The following is a 15,376-nucleotide window of genomic DNA, read 5'->3' on the forward strand; positions in this document are numbered from 1 at the left end:
GCACAGTTTATAATTCACACATTATAATGAGTAGTGAAAAGAGGATATAATCCACTGGTGAGTTGTGATGTTTGCTTACAGATAACTAAACTTCAATCAACCTTCTGTCCTTAATAATATCTGACAACAAATAATGATTCACAAACCCCAAACTATGCGAAAAAACTAACTCAAAAGCAAAATCATGTTTTATTATATGAAGTTACCCAGATAATGATGATGGTAATGAAGCTGACTGATATGAAGAGGATGTAGAGGCCGAAGAGCAGGCGGTCTATGATGAAACCCACCTGCATCCATTCCTCTGAGGTCTGGCTCCCTTTCAGCTGCTGCTCCACCTGCAGGCGGATGGCCTGGAGATCCCTGCCTAGGGTCCTCAGCTCCACCACAGTCTTGTCCTCCACCACTGGCACCTTCTCCTCAGGAGGACCCTCAACAACTTCACACTGTGCTGTCACAGTGCTGAGTTGTATGTCTATGTTTCAAGGTAAAAAAGGTAGAACTTTTGAAATTCAGGCCTGAAAATGATTGTGAGTTAATTTTGACTTTTCACTTAAGATGTTTCTGCAACCAACCAGCACCTGATCGATAATACAGGCTGTGCATGGGGAGTTCTCTTCACTAATATAAATATATTTTAAGCAACGTAACTTCTCCAATGTGGCTCCTTCTTTTCTTTTTTAAACTGACTTTTTAATACCATTAAATTGATTTCAAGTGTATAAAATGTATTTAACCAAAGGCTGTATACCTGCATCTCTTTGTTCTTTAGTCTTCTGGGGAAGGAAAACAAGACAGCCCAGAATCTGCAGAACGAACACTTTGATCCAGTGAGGGACAGGAGAGGCGCATGCAGAGAAACACAGCAGGTTGGTGATGAAAATAGTCTCCAGCAGACTGGCCACCATCAGAGCCAAGCACAGAGACAGGAAAACATCTGGCATAAAGAGATTGGAGAGAGTGTGTTTACTGAGACTCAAAATAAATAATACTAATAAAGTTTGCACAGACAAGAAAAAAAAGACCAAATAAAAAATGTAATTCATTATTTTATATTTGTATGTGCAATGAGTGAAAAGGTGTCTATGCTGCTCCTTGTGGTAACACATACAGTGTGTGTTTGGCTGATATGTAAATTATGTAAATATGAACATAGTGCACCTTGTCTGTTTATAGATTAGAACATGCAAATTAAGACTGCTGCTGCTATTTTTTAACACTTCACCACACAACCTGCAGTTTTTTAATGTCTAAATCTAAACTTTTCCACTCTTTTGTAAGCTATTTTTTGTGTGTTTCTTATAGCAAAATTTGGCAGAAATAGTTGTACTGTCTACTGTACCATAGTCTGAAACTACTGAGGAACATTTTCTAAGCCTGACACTGACTTATGAGAGGTATGGTGTTTCCCGTGATTGGCAGCATGTCATTCATGATGAGTAGGAATACAGTGTAGCCCAGGATCAGGGTCATCTTAAAAGAGGATCGATCCACATTCTGTGGCGGTAGCAGGAAGCTGAAGAGATCCACTGTTATGAGGAAGCAACTAGGGATAAGCAGGTTTAGCACATAGAGGGTGGGCCGGCGCCTCACTCTGATCTGCAGAGGGAAGAAAAAGATGAGACAAAACAAAACACATTTTTAATAATGGTTTGATGCCAGAGTTAGGAAAATGGCAAAAGATGTGTAAACTAGCCATTACAATTCTTCTTTTTTACATCTTTAGATAAGATGACATTGATGAACTATTTAAATGCAGAAACTTTGCTTTAAAATATTATAACAAAAAATGTACTTGAGACAGCTCATGATAATAATTAAGCATCCATTTTTACATTGTTCTCACACAACGCACCACTGTGTGAGCTGTTTTCATCATAACTGTGTCCATATCTAAACTATAGCTGCACAGTTTCAGATGTGGATAGGACCAATATGTTTAAGTATGTTGTGTTAAATTAATTTCACACATAATAATAAATTAAACACAGCAAATACGAGGTTTGCTTGCTTTCAAATGGGCCCAATATGTATTGCAATGCAAACATTCTAATCATCATACATGAAATGAAAGCTGATCGATGGAGGAATCCTCATACTGTGCGGCAATGCTGAAGTTGTGGGCAGTGATATCCAGCAGCTCCCACTCCCCCATAGTGGTCATGATCTTCTTGGAGTTTTCTGTCATTCTAGCGACAGACCTCCCCAACAATATCTTTATGTCCTTTGCTGATGAAAGGAGAGGAAAGTGTTCCCTTTAAGTCAATTAAAGCACAGATTCACATTACAGAGACGTAACACTTCATCGATTCAGGATATTCTTTTCATAAACTGCTGTCTGTCACTGGCTAGATACTATAAGCTCCTAAAAGTCCAAGGAAATAAAGAAGGAAAAAATGAGCTTGTGCATTATTGCTAATATACTGTGAAGGACAAAAATGACAGATAAAACATTCTGCAAAGTGCCTCACCTGAGTGGATGTAGGAGTTGAAAGTAAGAGTGCAGTTCTGTATGTCGAAGGGGAAGGTGTAAATATTAAGGTTACAGGAGCTGACCACTTTGACTGGTTGAGAATCGTGCATGACCCCAGTGCTATACAGATATAGATATGGGACATAAGGAGCAGCATTCTTTTCTATGCTGAAAGACAAGAACAAGCAGAGGAATTATAAATAAAATATCTACAAAATGAAAACATTGCACCTTTAATTTATCCACAGCTATAAAGAGGAAGCACTGTGAGCATGTGATGCTTTTTACTGAGGCAAGAGAGACAAAATATGGTAACAAAGAAACCAACTTTCTCTGCAGTTTAGGATTTCAGAGTGTAGATTTGTCATTGTCATGTTTGGGGCTGAGCACCAAAGACAAGGAGACAAAAGTGGAACATATTGACAGATGTACTTATAGATTATTGGTTAATGTTAATTATTGGAAAATATAAAATTCAGTTTGCTCCATCATTTAACAGTTATTACAATAATAGTTGATATAATATTAATATTATAGAGCAGTGTGTTAAGTCAACTCTGTACAAACAGTGTATGGTTTTATAAACATTAACAGTCTGGTATGATGGAACTTACAATTCATTGATTACAATATCTGGCACCCAAAATTTGTTTCTGGGGAGAGAAATCTTGCCAGTGCCGCACTGGACTGGATCCCAAACGATAAACTCATTCTTCCACCACTAAAACAAGAAAGAGTAGGTATTCGACAAGTAATAATCACATCATGAACTGAAATGATTCCACAATTCCCAACGTCACTGACTGAGAAATTCACATGGCTTATGACAGTACTTACAAATTCTAGCCAAATATAAGTCACCAAGCGTTGAGCCTTTTCATCCTGTATGACAAGAAGAGCAAAAAACAATGGCAGTGTTCCCTTTAGTTCCCCTAAGTGTGTGTGTGTTTTTTTTTTTTTTTTTTTTTAAATGGGTCCTCAGCAAAATGAAGCTGTGTCATACTGTACCTGATGACTCTTTCTACCTTGATCTTCCCACTGGCAGTTGGATAGATACTATTTTCTGCTCCACATATTATCACAATAATCACATCATTACATGTGTTCACACAACTGAGTCCTTTTTTAAACAGTTATATAGCTATTGACAGTACTATAGAAATCACTTTATTCTGGGAGAAGTGCTGCATACTCACACTTACTCGGTACACTGTATAATGCTAACTGAGCTGAACATACCACTCCAAGTATTCCATATAAGGTGAAGAATGTGCTGACGTGGGTGCAGGTTGTGATGTTCATGACAGGCCGTATGGCGCTCAGGTTAAACACTGGATCCAGAGCTTCCAGTAGAGCAGGTTGATTTGGCCGGGAGCAATTTGCCATGATGGCACTGCATGGAGCTGATGAGGTGATTAAAAAACAATTGGTGTGATCAATAGATGTGGATTAATAGATGTAGATCACATGCTTTTATTTGTGATCTACATTTCACTGTTGTTGATAATCATTAAGATTTTGATTGGCTTTCAATTTAATGCACAATAGACAGAAATTCAAATAAGGGTGTTCCATAACAAGATTAGTATTAGTCATGTCTTATACTAGTCATGGCTTTCAATATGTATAGTTTATTGTTATATAGTTTGTTCTACTTTTTTCCTCATTGTCTGATTTCTCTGCACTTTTTTTGTTTGACTGACACTATCTGGTTTTTTGAGCCAAACTGTAACACCACATGTAGTTCTCTTCCCAAAACGTTTACCTGGTATAAGAATGAGAAACACAACCAGTATAGGCTTGACTGATGGAATGACCCACTAGAATGAAAACAGAGTAAAATCATTTAGTTTGAAGAATAAATTATTTAAGAAAATGTTTTCAGTTACAGAGGTGATTTATCATGATGATGATGGTGTATTCATCCTCAGAAAAATAACCCTTCATAACATACACAATATGCACCAGGAGAAGATACTCTACCTTCAGTGAGGTATTCTTGGATGTCATGATGTCAAGAGGCAAATCTTTATGTCTCTACAGTTGTCAGGTAAGAGCCGTTTCTTCAGTACTTCATGCCTGCTGAGTACAAAATAATTGCATTTACTTGTCAATTACATGAACAGAACATTCATCTAAATAGGCTGCTAAGCTTATCCATAAATAACCACCGTCAGACAGCAAAGGCATACCTGCAACTTACCTGACAAACTGACTCCTGCAAGACTAATTCCGCCTTAAGTGGCCAAGATATACATAGTGGCACTGTAAACCGATCGTGATGTGGTCAAAAAAGATGGCAAATGATGTGGGAAATGGAAAACTCAGCAGGGTAGCTACTTTCCCTTTAGGTGGTTTCATACAAACTAAAAACAAACCACAGTTAATGTTTTCTACCCCAGTGTGTGACTTGCAGATGGTGAAGAATGACCACAGCAGCATCAGTGTCACACATGCTGGTCATATGCAAATAAACAGTGGACGCTTCGTGAGAAACAGGTTTTGTCTGGTGTAACCTCAAACCCCCTGCCTTTCAACCTTTCTCCATATTATGACATTGTTGTCCACCAAAATTAAACAGGTTACCCAACGTGGCTCCAATACACAACACTAATGTATTCCCCAAACTTGAAGCAAACCAACAATTCTTTATGTTATAAAACCTGTTGTTATGTTTTCGTCATTGACATTGAAGAACAGTAATTGTTATCATGGTCTTTTCATTTAATCTTCCTTTGGTGAAGTTTGAGACAGTGCGAGTTGCTTTCTTTTCTTTGTATGTTCCTCCTTACTATTCCACCTTCCTGCTGTTGCTGCTTGGGAGGTTGTTATTATATATTTATTTTTTAAAACATATCACTATTACTGCTGCGACCAGAAATATAGTAGCCTACTGTGCGTCACTTCCTGTGTACCGGAAGACCACCAAGCAGACAAAAGACGAAGCCTAGGTACAATATACTAATATCTAATATTCTCATCTACTTATGTTCAAGTATTATAATATTTAAGGATTTATGGAAACAAATAATCTTATTTAAAGATCATTTTGCTCTACATGTGTGAAAATACTCATTCACCAACCACAGGCCATAGAGCCATATTTGCCGAATATAAAATAAAGTAGACCAGTTTATTTGAAAACAATAAGATCTACACTACATGCCACAAATATATGTAGTTTATTGAATGTACAAACTTCATTAATCTATTTTGAGTTCTTAAGAAAGATTGCTCAATGCTTTTCAGTGGACAAATTATTTTGTTGGAGAAAATTGACTGCCAACAAGAATAAATATGAAAGCTTATATATGCATGAATATTATATAACTTATATAAATGAGATTGTGGTAATATTACAATGATACAGATCAAGAAGTGGGAGAGTCTTGGTGTGCTTAATGATTTCATCAAACTTTTATTTAAACTCTAAGAACCATTGAGGTTGCCCTCATTTACAATAAGTTAACTCATCAAGTTACAGAAAAGTTAAAAAAAAATTAACCGAACAAAACACAGACAAAAGACAAATCAGTTAAAACAGATACATATTGAAACAGGGAGGTTTGTGATCATGGTTTCAAAATTGTCCATAGATTAGTACTGATTGTTTAAGATCATTCCAAGAATTTGGGGCATAAAATAAAAAGACTGTGGTTCGTCATTTTTAACGAGTTACACGGGGTCCAAGGTGTCAATCCAGCATCATCGCGATGAGAACTTTAGGACTTAATTGATCAACAAATACCAATATTTATTATGCCTCTTTCTTTATTACGGCAGAGAACACCAACCCATCTCATCATATCATATAAAATAAAATGGTCATTACAGCTATCACCAGTAATAAAACAGAAGCCAGAGTTATAATGTAAGGGTTGAATAGTGGATCAACATTTCAATAAATAATATCCCCATAATCCAAAAGTGATAAACTGCTTCATCAGTCCTCTTTCTACCAATCAGTTTAATGACTGAAAAAACAAACAAAAACTAGGTATTAATCATCATTGCACTATAGCATGTATTGGAAATACTAGATTAAATGAGACAAAATTTCTCTTTTACAAAGAGAAATCTAATTTTAGTGATCAAGCCTTTTTGATTGAAATTTATTTTCAATAAAAGGCTTAATTTTAATTATTTGTACAGATGCCTCGAATACAGGCCTCACAATGAGCAGGCTCATGGGGACTGTTGACATCAAAGCTCCTGAAAGGCCTGCTGCTTGTGCCCAGGTCTTCATGGTAGCACTTAATTCGTATCTTCTCCACCAGTTTCTCCAGGAGGATGTTGATGTTGTCAGAGTCGATCTCGGGCTCCTCCATCGGAGCAGCGATGCACTTCTTGCAGTTCTGACGGAAGCGTCTCGCCTTGACAACACCCTGTCCGTCCATCAGGCGCATGTGGAAGACCACCATCACCCGGTTGGAAGCCCAACTTCTTCCACATTTGGTGCATTTGAACCTTCAAATGACAGGGGGCAAGTATTTCCTAATTACAGCTCAAATGGAGATAGAAATAATCGATATAGTTTTTATGTGACTGTAAACACAAGTTAAGATATTTATAACCCTTAACAAAATGACAACCAACCAAAATTACATTGGAAACAGCTCTGCTTTGTCTTTTGAAAGAAGACTTTACATAATTAGATTCAAAAGTCTGAGAGCAAATTCAAATGATTGACTTTCTGGTTATATAATGTTATATCTGATGAATGCTATGAAATAATGTTAAATAATGACATCAGTGAAAAGGACAAATGAGATGAGGAGGAGCCATTCTACGTAACATCCTTCCTGCTTTCATGTTATAAACCAGAATTATTTCTGTAAGTTTTGTCTAAAACTTAAGGCCCATTGGCCCCATGAATTGAGGTTAAAAGTAATTAGATTATATTTTCTCTCATAAATCACTCTAACTGTAAAACAATGATAATAATGACACTAACTTACATTTTTTTAATTTCCTTAACCCTAACCCTAACTTTAATCAAAAAGTCTAACATTTAATGTTTATATTATAGGGACCACCTTTGTTCCTAAATCAGATGTACGTGATGGTGATGTGACAGTATAAAAAATGTTTCATCCATAAAACTGAAGCAGCGCACTACATATACATACACACAAACCTTAACAACCTAAGAACCTAGAATATACTGTACTCTATGCATGCACCAACTACATTGATCAGAAGTAGCAAACTGACCTGGCAGATGTGTTCCTGATGTACTGCTCCCAGCCCAAGTTTGGTCTGTTAGGCTCAATATTTTCATCAAACTCAATACGCCAAGAGTCTCCTGGATTGAGATCATTTGTTTTGATCTGGAAGATACGTGTCCACTCCTGTTGTGCCATCCTGTGAGAGTTAGAGTTTCTGGGCACTTACGGAGAGACAACACTCTGACAGCTGATCTGTCAGTACAGTACAGTAACAACTTGTATGACTCATCCTTCCTCAATGAGAAACCTTTATTGTGGCACCTCCCATAGAGAATTTGAGAAAAATGAAACTTAAAAGTGGAAACCTGGTTTCCTTAAGTTTCAGGTTTACAGTAGTTATATACTCAACAGGATTGGGAAGTTTGTATCACTGAGGCAGGTGTTAGGCAGATGTTAGGCATGAATAACATTAGTCACTGCATTAATCTTAATATGCTGAAGGAAAGTCCATCTAATGAGAATGTAATTGCTTTGTGTGTGCGTAGATGGTTACAGCCTTATGATCATGATGAATGCTTGAGTTTACTTTTCAGATATAGCTACGTCGCACACAAGACTTGTGATTGGTGTAGATAAACAATATGACAATTACTGCCTTTATGTGTTTCATAAAATTTTGCAATTGTTGGACTACTAATGGATCGCAAGAGAAATAAAAATAAAACTTCCAGTAGTAACAGTCCCACCTTCTGGTGTTATTTTTGGTTACACCCTTCCTTAAATCAATAAAATAGATTACATTTGTTTCCTTTTTGGACATTTAAAATTCAGGTTTACATACTAGAATTTCCCTTTTGTGATGTTTTCTTTCATACAGGTGATACAAACATATTCTTATATTTTCCATATTTGTATTCAAATACATGGCCAAAAAATGTGGCCATCAAATAGTTATTTTATTTTAATTGATCTACTGTCATTTTCATTCCATACAGCCAAATATATACTTGAATGAAGTGGAACATACCTCTGTGCATATTTCCATTTCAACTTTAGGTCCAACTTTAACAATTACATTGTCTGAAAAAATAACATTTGAAATAAGAGATTTAAAAAGTATTTTTATCAGTGGTAATTGTGCAAAGCAATTACTATGTTTACACATTAATCTGACTAACAATCGGCCATACATGGAGGAACTAAAAGAGTAAACAGTGCTTTATATTAATCAATACATTCATAAACCATTTACATCTCCCAAGAGGACTCCAAAAAGAACTACGTGTAAACATTTTTGTCAGCAGCTCATTGTAACAAACCAATAAACATGTTGAGACCTAATTGCTCATTTGCAGATTTAATGTCAGAAAAGAGTTATGCGATTTGTCAGTAGATAATGATGATCAGTACTAAATTTAATGACTCCGAATATGTTTAACCATTAGCCTCAAAATTAGCAGACATGTAAAGGGCTTTCTTACTCCTCGTGTTGGCTGTCACTCTTCTAAATGATGAACAATTAAACTGAGCACACAATGTTTATGCCTCTGGCTTTTTGACACAGTACAATTGATCTGGAATTCAATCTTAATTATTCTAATACATCATTCCCTAAATTTTCCAAACAAAACACAAACATTCATCTTTATTTTGAATTCCTAGACATTGTAAGTCATAGTTAAAAATATTGGAAAAGCCAAGAGTAAAAATGAATCGACATATATCAATATACATGAAATGAAGTCTTATTAATGGAGGAATCCTCATCCTCAACATCTATGCTGTATAAGTGAGAAGTGATATCCAGTAGCTCCCACTACCCAACAGTGGACATCATCATCTTGGAGACTTGGACATTTGATCATCAGACTTCTTCAGGAATATCTCTATGTCCATTGCTGATAAAAGAGTGAAGTGTTATACTGCCCTGCAAAACAGGAACAAGAATAGGATTTATGAGTAAAATATCTACAAAATGAGGACATTGCACCTTTACCCTTTATTTATCCACTGCTACAATTAAGAAGCAGTAGAAAACATGACATAGTCCTTGGTCAATACTGTGCATCTCCTCTTCTAGTCAGCCTGCTATGTTTTGTTCACATAGTTTTATAATTCACAGCTGTAACATTTGAAATATAGTAACGTCTTTGCTTTAGTTCTTGATCATGATTGAGATTTTGAGTAACTCACTTACAATTTAATATACAGTACACATGAATTCAAGTATTGAATTTCATGGTTTTAAATATATATATGTACTTAATATATGTTGTGTTCTACTTGTTTGTACCTTTTCTGTTTGTGACTGACACTACCATGTTTTTTGAGGCAAACTTTAATATCTCATGTAGGTGTCTTATCAAAAAGTTTACCTGGTATAAAGATTAGAAACACTAGAGTTAAAACAGAGTAAAAGCTTTTAGTTTAAGGAATAAATATAGTAGCCTAGTGTGCACCACTTCCTACTGTATGTGTCGTAAGACCACCATGCACACAAAAGAAGAAACCTATATGCAATATACTAATATCTAATATTCTCATCTACTTATGTTCAAGTATTATAATATTTAAGTATTTATGGAAACAATCTTATTAAAAAATAATTTTGCTCTACGCGTGTGAATGTACAAACTCCATTCATCTATTACATTAGAGTTCTTAAGAAAGCTTGCTCAATGCTTTTCGATTTACAAATTATTTTGCAAGAGAAAATTGACTGCCAACAAGAATAAATATGAAAGCTTATATGTGCATGAATATTATATAACTTATATAAATGAGATTGTGGTAATATTACAATGATACAGATCAAGAAGTGGGAGAGTCTTGGTGTGCTTAATGATTTCATCAAACTTTTATTTAAACTCTAGGAACCATTGAGGTTGCCCTCATTTACAATGTTGTCAAGTTACAGAAAAGTAAAAAAACATATGAATAGACCAAAACAAAGACACAAAACAAATCAGTTAAAACAGATACATATTGAAACAGGGAGGTTTGTGATCATTCCAAGAAGTTAGAGCATGAAATAAAAACTGACCTTTCAAATTTAGACTGTGCTTGGTCATTTGAGTGAGTTACACAGGGTCCAAAGTTTCAATCCAGCATTATTGCAATGTGAACTTTCCAACAAGGACTTTATAGATCAACAACTATGTTTATTATGCCTCTATCTTTATTACACCAGAGATACCAACCCACCTCATCATATCATATAAGATACAATGGTCAGTACAGTAGCTATCACCAGTAATAAATCAGAAGTCACAATGATAGACTAAGGGTTTAACAATGGAAAGATCAGTATTTCTATAAATAATATCTCCATAATCCAAAACTGCTTCATCAGTCCTCTTTCTACTAATAATTAAGTCTATATAATAGTTAGATTTGGTGCTCCTCACAGATGATATGCATTTATTTTTAAGTTGTCTAAATTATTACCAATAGGATGGATCCCAAAAGTGTCTAGTAAGTGACCAGACTCTATTCTTTTCTTTTCCTTAAATAACACTCACAACATAATTTGGGTGATAACCAAGAGGCAGATTTATATTTGTTCTAACACAGTTGTCATATCAGGTACCAAAACCTGATTAATTGGGAAGCTTGGACTTAATGAGCTAATGAAATCATAAACCCTCACGAATAAACACAAGCCAATCTAAGACAAACAATATCTTATTTTATATTAATAGAAGTCTGAATTCAAAGCACAACACAAGCTCAATTATTTGTACAGATGCCTCGAATACAGGCCTCACAATGAGCAGGCTCATGGGGACTGTTGACATCAAAGCTCCTGAAATGTCTGCTCCTTTTGCCCATGCGTTCATTGTAGCATTTAATTCTTATCTTCTTCACCAGATTCTCCAGGAGGATGCTGATATTCTCAGAGGTGATGCTGGGCTCCTCCATTGGAGCGGCGTTGCACGTTTTGCAGTTCTGACGGAAGCGCCTCACCTTAACAATGCCCTGGCTATTCTTGAGGCGCATGTGGAAGACCACCATCACCCGGTTGGAAGGCCAGCCTCTTCCACAGTTGGTGCATGTGAACCTTGATATGACAGAAGGCATATATTTCTTAATTACAGCTGAAATGGTGATAGAATGGATCCATATTGGATGTATATAGTTTTGAAATAACTGTAAACCAAAGTTAAGATATTTGTAACTGAACCTTAAATTAATAAGAACTAGGTTTGCAGAGGGACGCAAAAGTTTCCGATACATTTCCAGTACATTTCTGGAAACTAAGCTGGGGAATTTTGGAAATATTCCAAGTTGGAAACTTTCCATGGGAATTATGGGAATATATGGGAATTTAAGGGAATTAACTGGACATTTTGGGTAATTTATACAGACTGTATCAACTGTATACAATTATAAATATAAACATTTTGTTTTGTCATAAGCAGACATGCATGCAAACTAATACAATTAAAAAAACAACAAAAAAAATACTTTTTGACTGATTTATTCCGACCCCCAAAAAAGTCCCATTCAAAATGTAAAATGAAAGCATTTACCCTCAATCTTCTGGTTTCTGAATTTGTAATCAATCCTTTCAGGCCTCAAACACATTTTGATTTAATCTTTAATAACATAGATCAAATATATTTACCCCACTAATATCATCAAAACTTACTTGACTTTATGTTTAGTCTTTAGGTTCAAAAGTGTGGCTTCAATAGTCCAGGGTTCTAGAAATCATCTGTGCATGTAATGGAGGAATGCACAGTGCATGTAGGGGCTGTGGCCCTGCAGTAATTAATGTGCTATGTGCATGTGATTGAGGAATAGGGTAGATATTCAACTGTATAGATCTGGTTGTTTTAACCAAGATTATGCTACAAGATGTTTTTTTCTAACTACATTTAAGTTCCCTGTTATAGGCTAAAATTCAATTTTGTAAATTTCCAGTTTATTCCCGTTAATTCCCATATATTCTTGTTAATTCCCATGGAAAGTTTCCAATTTTGAAAAATTCTGGAATTTTGCAACCGTAATAACAACCAACCCAAAATACATTGGAAACAGTTCTGCCTTGGAGCCAGCTATGCTCTTAAGGAAGAAATTACATAATTTGATTTTAATATCTGTGAGCATATCCAAATTATTGACTTTCTGGATAAATAATGTTACTAGACTGACACCAGAATGAGATGAGGAGGAGCCATTCCATGTAACATCCTTCCTGCTTTCATGTTATGAAACAGAATTCTTTCTCTGCAATGTTAGTTTTGTCTAAAACTAAAGCACATTGGCCCCATGAATTGAGGTTAAAATTAGTTTGATTATATTTTCTCTCATAAATCACTCTAACTGTAAAACAATTATAATAATGTTACTAACTTGCATTACTTTCCTTCATGCTGACCCTAACCTTAATTCTTACATTTTATGGTTCACCATACTAACATCAGATGTACATGATGGTAATGTGACTGTATGAAAAATGCTTCATCCATACAGGTGAAGCAGCACAGTACATACACATACACGGGTCAATGACGTATAAGGATTTAGAACAACTCAATTGTAGAATAATAAAAACAAGCATATCTAATGCAGTAGTTCAAACATTCAGAATGTTGTGTACCTGAAGCTCCATATTATACATTTGAAATTAAGTGATTTTAGTGGGTTTTTCAAGATTAATTGGCACTGGCCTTTAAAAAGAGTCATGTGGTGCGACCAAGATTCATCTTGAAATAAATTAATTTACTTAACACGCTTCACATCTTTTTTTTACAAGTTTTCAGTAATATAAAGTGTTTGGAAACAAAGTATTTGCATTTTTTTTAAATCTTTGTAAATGATGGTCTTTTATTTATATAAGATATTTCAAGATGAATCGTGGTCGCACCAAATGACTTTTTTTTCAGGCCAGTGCCAATTAATCTTGAAAAACCCCCACTAAAATCACTTTCAAATTGTAATATGAATTGTCAGGTACACAACATTCTGAATGTTTGAACTACTGCATTAGATATGCTTGTTTTTATTATTTAAAATTGAGTTGTTGAAAATCCTTATACGTCATTGACCCACACATGAACCCTAAAAACTTAAGAACCTAAGATATACTGTACGCTATGCATGCACCAACTACATTGATCAGAAATAGCAAACTGACCTTGCAGATGTGTTCCTGATGTACTGCTTCCAGCCCAGGTTTGGTTTGTTAGGCTCAATATTTTCATCAGACTCAAGATGCCAAGAGTCTCTTTGTTTGAGATTCTTGGCTTTATTCTGGAAGATACGTGTCCACTCCTGTTGTACCATCTTCTGAGAGTTAGAGTTGCCGGTCACAACACAACACTTTGACAGCTGATCTGTCAGTACAGTACACAAACAACTTGTTAGAATGACTCATCCTTCCTCAATGAGAAACCTTTATTGTGGCACCCCTGTAGAGAGTTTGAGAAAAGTGAAACTTAAAAGTGGAAACCTGGTTTCCTTAAGTTTCAGGTCTACAGTAGTCATATATTCAACAGGATTGGGAATTAGACATTTATATCACTAATGCAGGCATTAGGCATAAATAATATTAGTCAGTTATTGGTGTAGATTAACAATGACAATCACTGCCTTTATGTGTTTCATAAAAGTTTGCAATCACTTGACTAGTTATGGACTGCAACCATGGCCGTAGCTACCATTGAGGACACCGAGGTCATGTCCTCTGTATTTTTTTCTTGAAGTTTTGTTTCATTGTGAAGTGAAAATAGCCGACGAGACAATTATCCTTGCATCAACGGACCGTCACGTGACACGTACTTGCAGATACCGCTGCCATGTAAAAACGAAAGTAGTCGGCTATAGCCAGCGGTGGAGTGAGGTCTTGAAATCCACCGGCCCTGGTGTTATGTCCCAACTTGTTTCCAATTTAACTGTTTTCCTTACCGAACAGCTCCAGCTGTGTTGCGCTTCCGTCAGCAGATTTTTCACAAATTCACAAATATACACAGCATATTACTAGAGATCTTTAAGTCGCAGTTATATAGTGCTCACTTCCAGAAAAAATATTCGGTGCAGTAGATGTTGAACTGCCACTTGAAAATCACCAGATATATGTTGTCTACTTTTGTGAATTGGACTTGACCCGATTTTGCAAACTGTTCATTCATTGGATGAGCCCTTTTCTCCCTTTCCCAGCAGGCCGTGCTCCATTCCACATTTTAAGAACAAACAAAGAAAATAATATAATGCACTTATAATTTTTTATAAATATACAACCATGGAAGTTGTAGAATACTGAAATAGGAGTTGATTGAAGTTGCAAAATTGGAAGTGATGAGAAAGAACTGGACCACAAGAGTGACCATGACTGAGAAATGCACAGCAAGAAAGCGTTTTAAATACATCATGGATTACAGCACACTTCTATAAGTCATGGTCTTAGTTTTGACCTCGGTATTTGAAAAATCCTGGCTACGGCCTTGACTGCAACAGAAATGAAACTGAAACTTTCAGTAGTAACAGTGCCACCTTCTGGTGTTAAATTAAAACACGATTTAAAAATGGTAGAAAAGGTGAAAGATTAAATATAAAAAGACTAGTTGAGCTGGGTGTGTGAGTACTTTCAGTTCTGAGCTTAAAATTGTATTGTTATTTAACATTTTATGTGGTCCTATCTATCTATCTATATATCTATCTATCTATCTATCTATCTATCTATCTATCTATCTATCTATCTATCTATCTATCTATCTATCTATCTATCTGT

The 15,376-nt window shown here is 35.6% G+C and overlaps 4 protein-coding genes across 4 annotated transcripts in view; 1 reads left to right on the forward strand and 3 right to left on the reverse strand.

Annotated features, from left to right (window-relative positions):
- The window catches only part of hykk.2 (hydroxylysine kinase, tandem duplicate 2), a 185,294-nt gene that overhangs the window by 84,360 nt on the left and 85,558 nt on the right, over positions 1–15,376 (forward strand). The window lies entirely within an intron of this gene.
- LOC133985216 (5-hydroxytryptamine receptor 3A-like) lies at positions 183–4,483 on the reverse strand. Its single transcript, XM_062424812.1, has 10 exons — positions 4,457–4,483; positions 4,239–4,293; positions 3,659–3,876; positions 3,311–3,394; positions 3,088–3,194; positions 2,472–2,641; positions 2,063–2,229; positions 1,389–1,599; positions 752–937; positions 183–475 (listed from the first exon to the last, which is right to left on the reverse strand). Exons 1-10 carry the CDS (start codon positions 4,481–4,483, stop codon positions 183–185), a joined length of 1,518 nt encoding a protein of 505 aa, XP_062280796.1.
- On the reverse strand, positions 6,610–7,836 carry LOC133985060 (receptor-transporting protein 3-like). The gene is made up of 2 exons (XM_062424613.1): positions 7,688–7,836; positions 6,610–6,940 (listed from the first exon to the last, which is right to left on the reverse strand). The coding sequence occupies exons 1-2, from the start codon at positions 7,834–7,836 to the stop codon at positions 6,610–6,612; spliced, it is 480 nt and encodes a 159-aa protein (XP_062280597.1).
- Positions 11,371–13,940, reverse strand: LOC133985061 (receptor-transporting protein 3-like). Its single transcript, XM_062424615.1, has 2 exons — positions 13,784–13,940; positions 11,371–11,701 (listed from the first exon to the last, which is right to left on the reverse strand). The coding sequence occupies exons 1-2, from the start codon at positions 13,930–13,932 to the stop codon at positions 11,371–11,373; spliced, it is 480 nt and encodes a 159-aa protein (XP_062280599.1). The 5' UTR covers positions 13,933–13,940.

Source organism: Scomber scombrus, chromosome 8 (genome assembly GCF_963691925.1).
Source record: "Scomber scombrus chromosome 8, fScoSco1.1, whole genome shotgun sequence".
Classification (NCBI taxonomy): Eukaryota; Metazoa; Chordata; class Actinopteri; order Scombriformes; family Scombridae; genus Scomber; species Scomber scombrus.

Excerpts from the sequence above, each read along its gene's own strand:
- LOC133985060 (XM_062424613.1), bottom strand. The coding sequence starts at position 7,836 with ATGGCACAACAGGAGTGGACACGTATCTTCCAGATCAAAACAAATGAT. Across the intron at positions 6,941-7,687 it reads ATCAGGAACACATCTGCCAG|GTTCAAATGCACCAAATGTG; the intron begins GTCAGTTTGCTA and ends TGTCATTTGAAG.
- LOC133985061 (XM_062424615.1), bottom strand. The coding sequence starts at position 13,932 with ATGGTACAACAGGAGTGGACACGTATCTTCCAGAATAAAGCCAAGAAT. Across the intron at positions 11,702-13,783 it reads ATCAGGAACACATCTGCAAG|GTTCACATGCACCAACTGTG; the intron begins GTCAGTTTGCTA and ends TGTCATATCAAG.
- LOC133985216 (XM_062424812.1), bottom strand. The coding sequence starts at position 4,483 with ATGACATCCAAGAATACCTCACTGAAG. Across the intron at positions 3,395-3,658 it reads CGAGTAAGTGTGAGTATGCA|GGAACACTGCCATTGTTTTT; the intron begins GCACTTCTCCCA and ends GGGGAACTAAAG. Across the intron at positions 1,600-2,062 it reads TCGATCAGCTTTCATTTCAT|ATCAGAGTGAGGCGCCGGCC; the intron begins GTATGATGATTA and ends TTCCCTCTGCAG.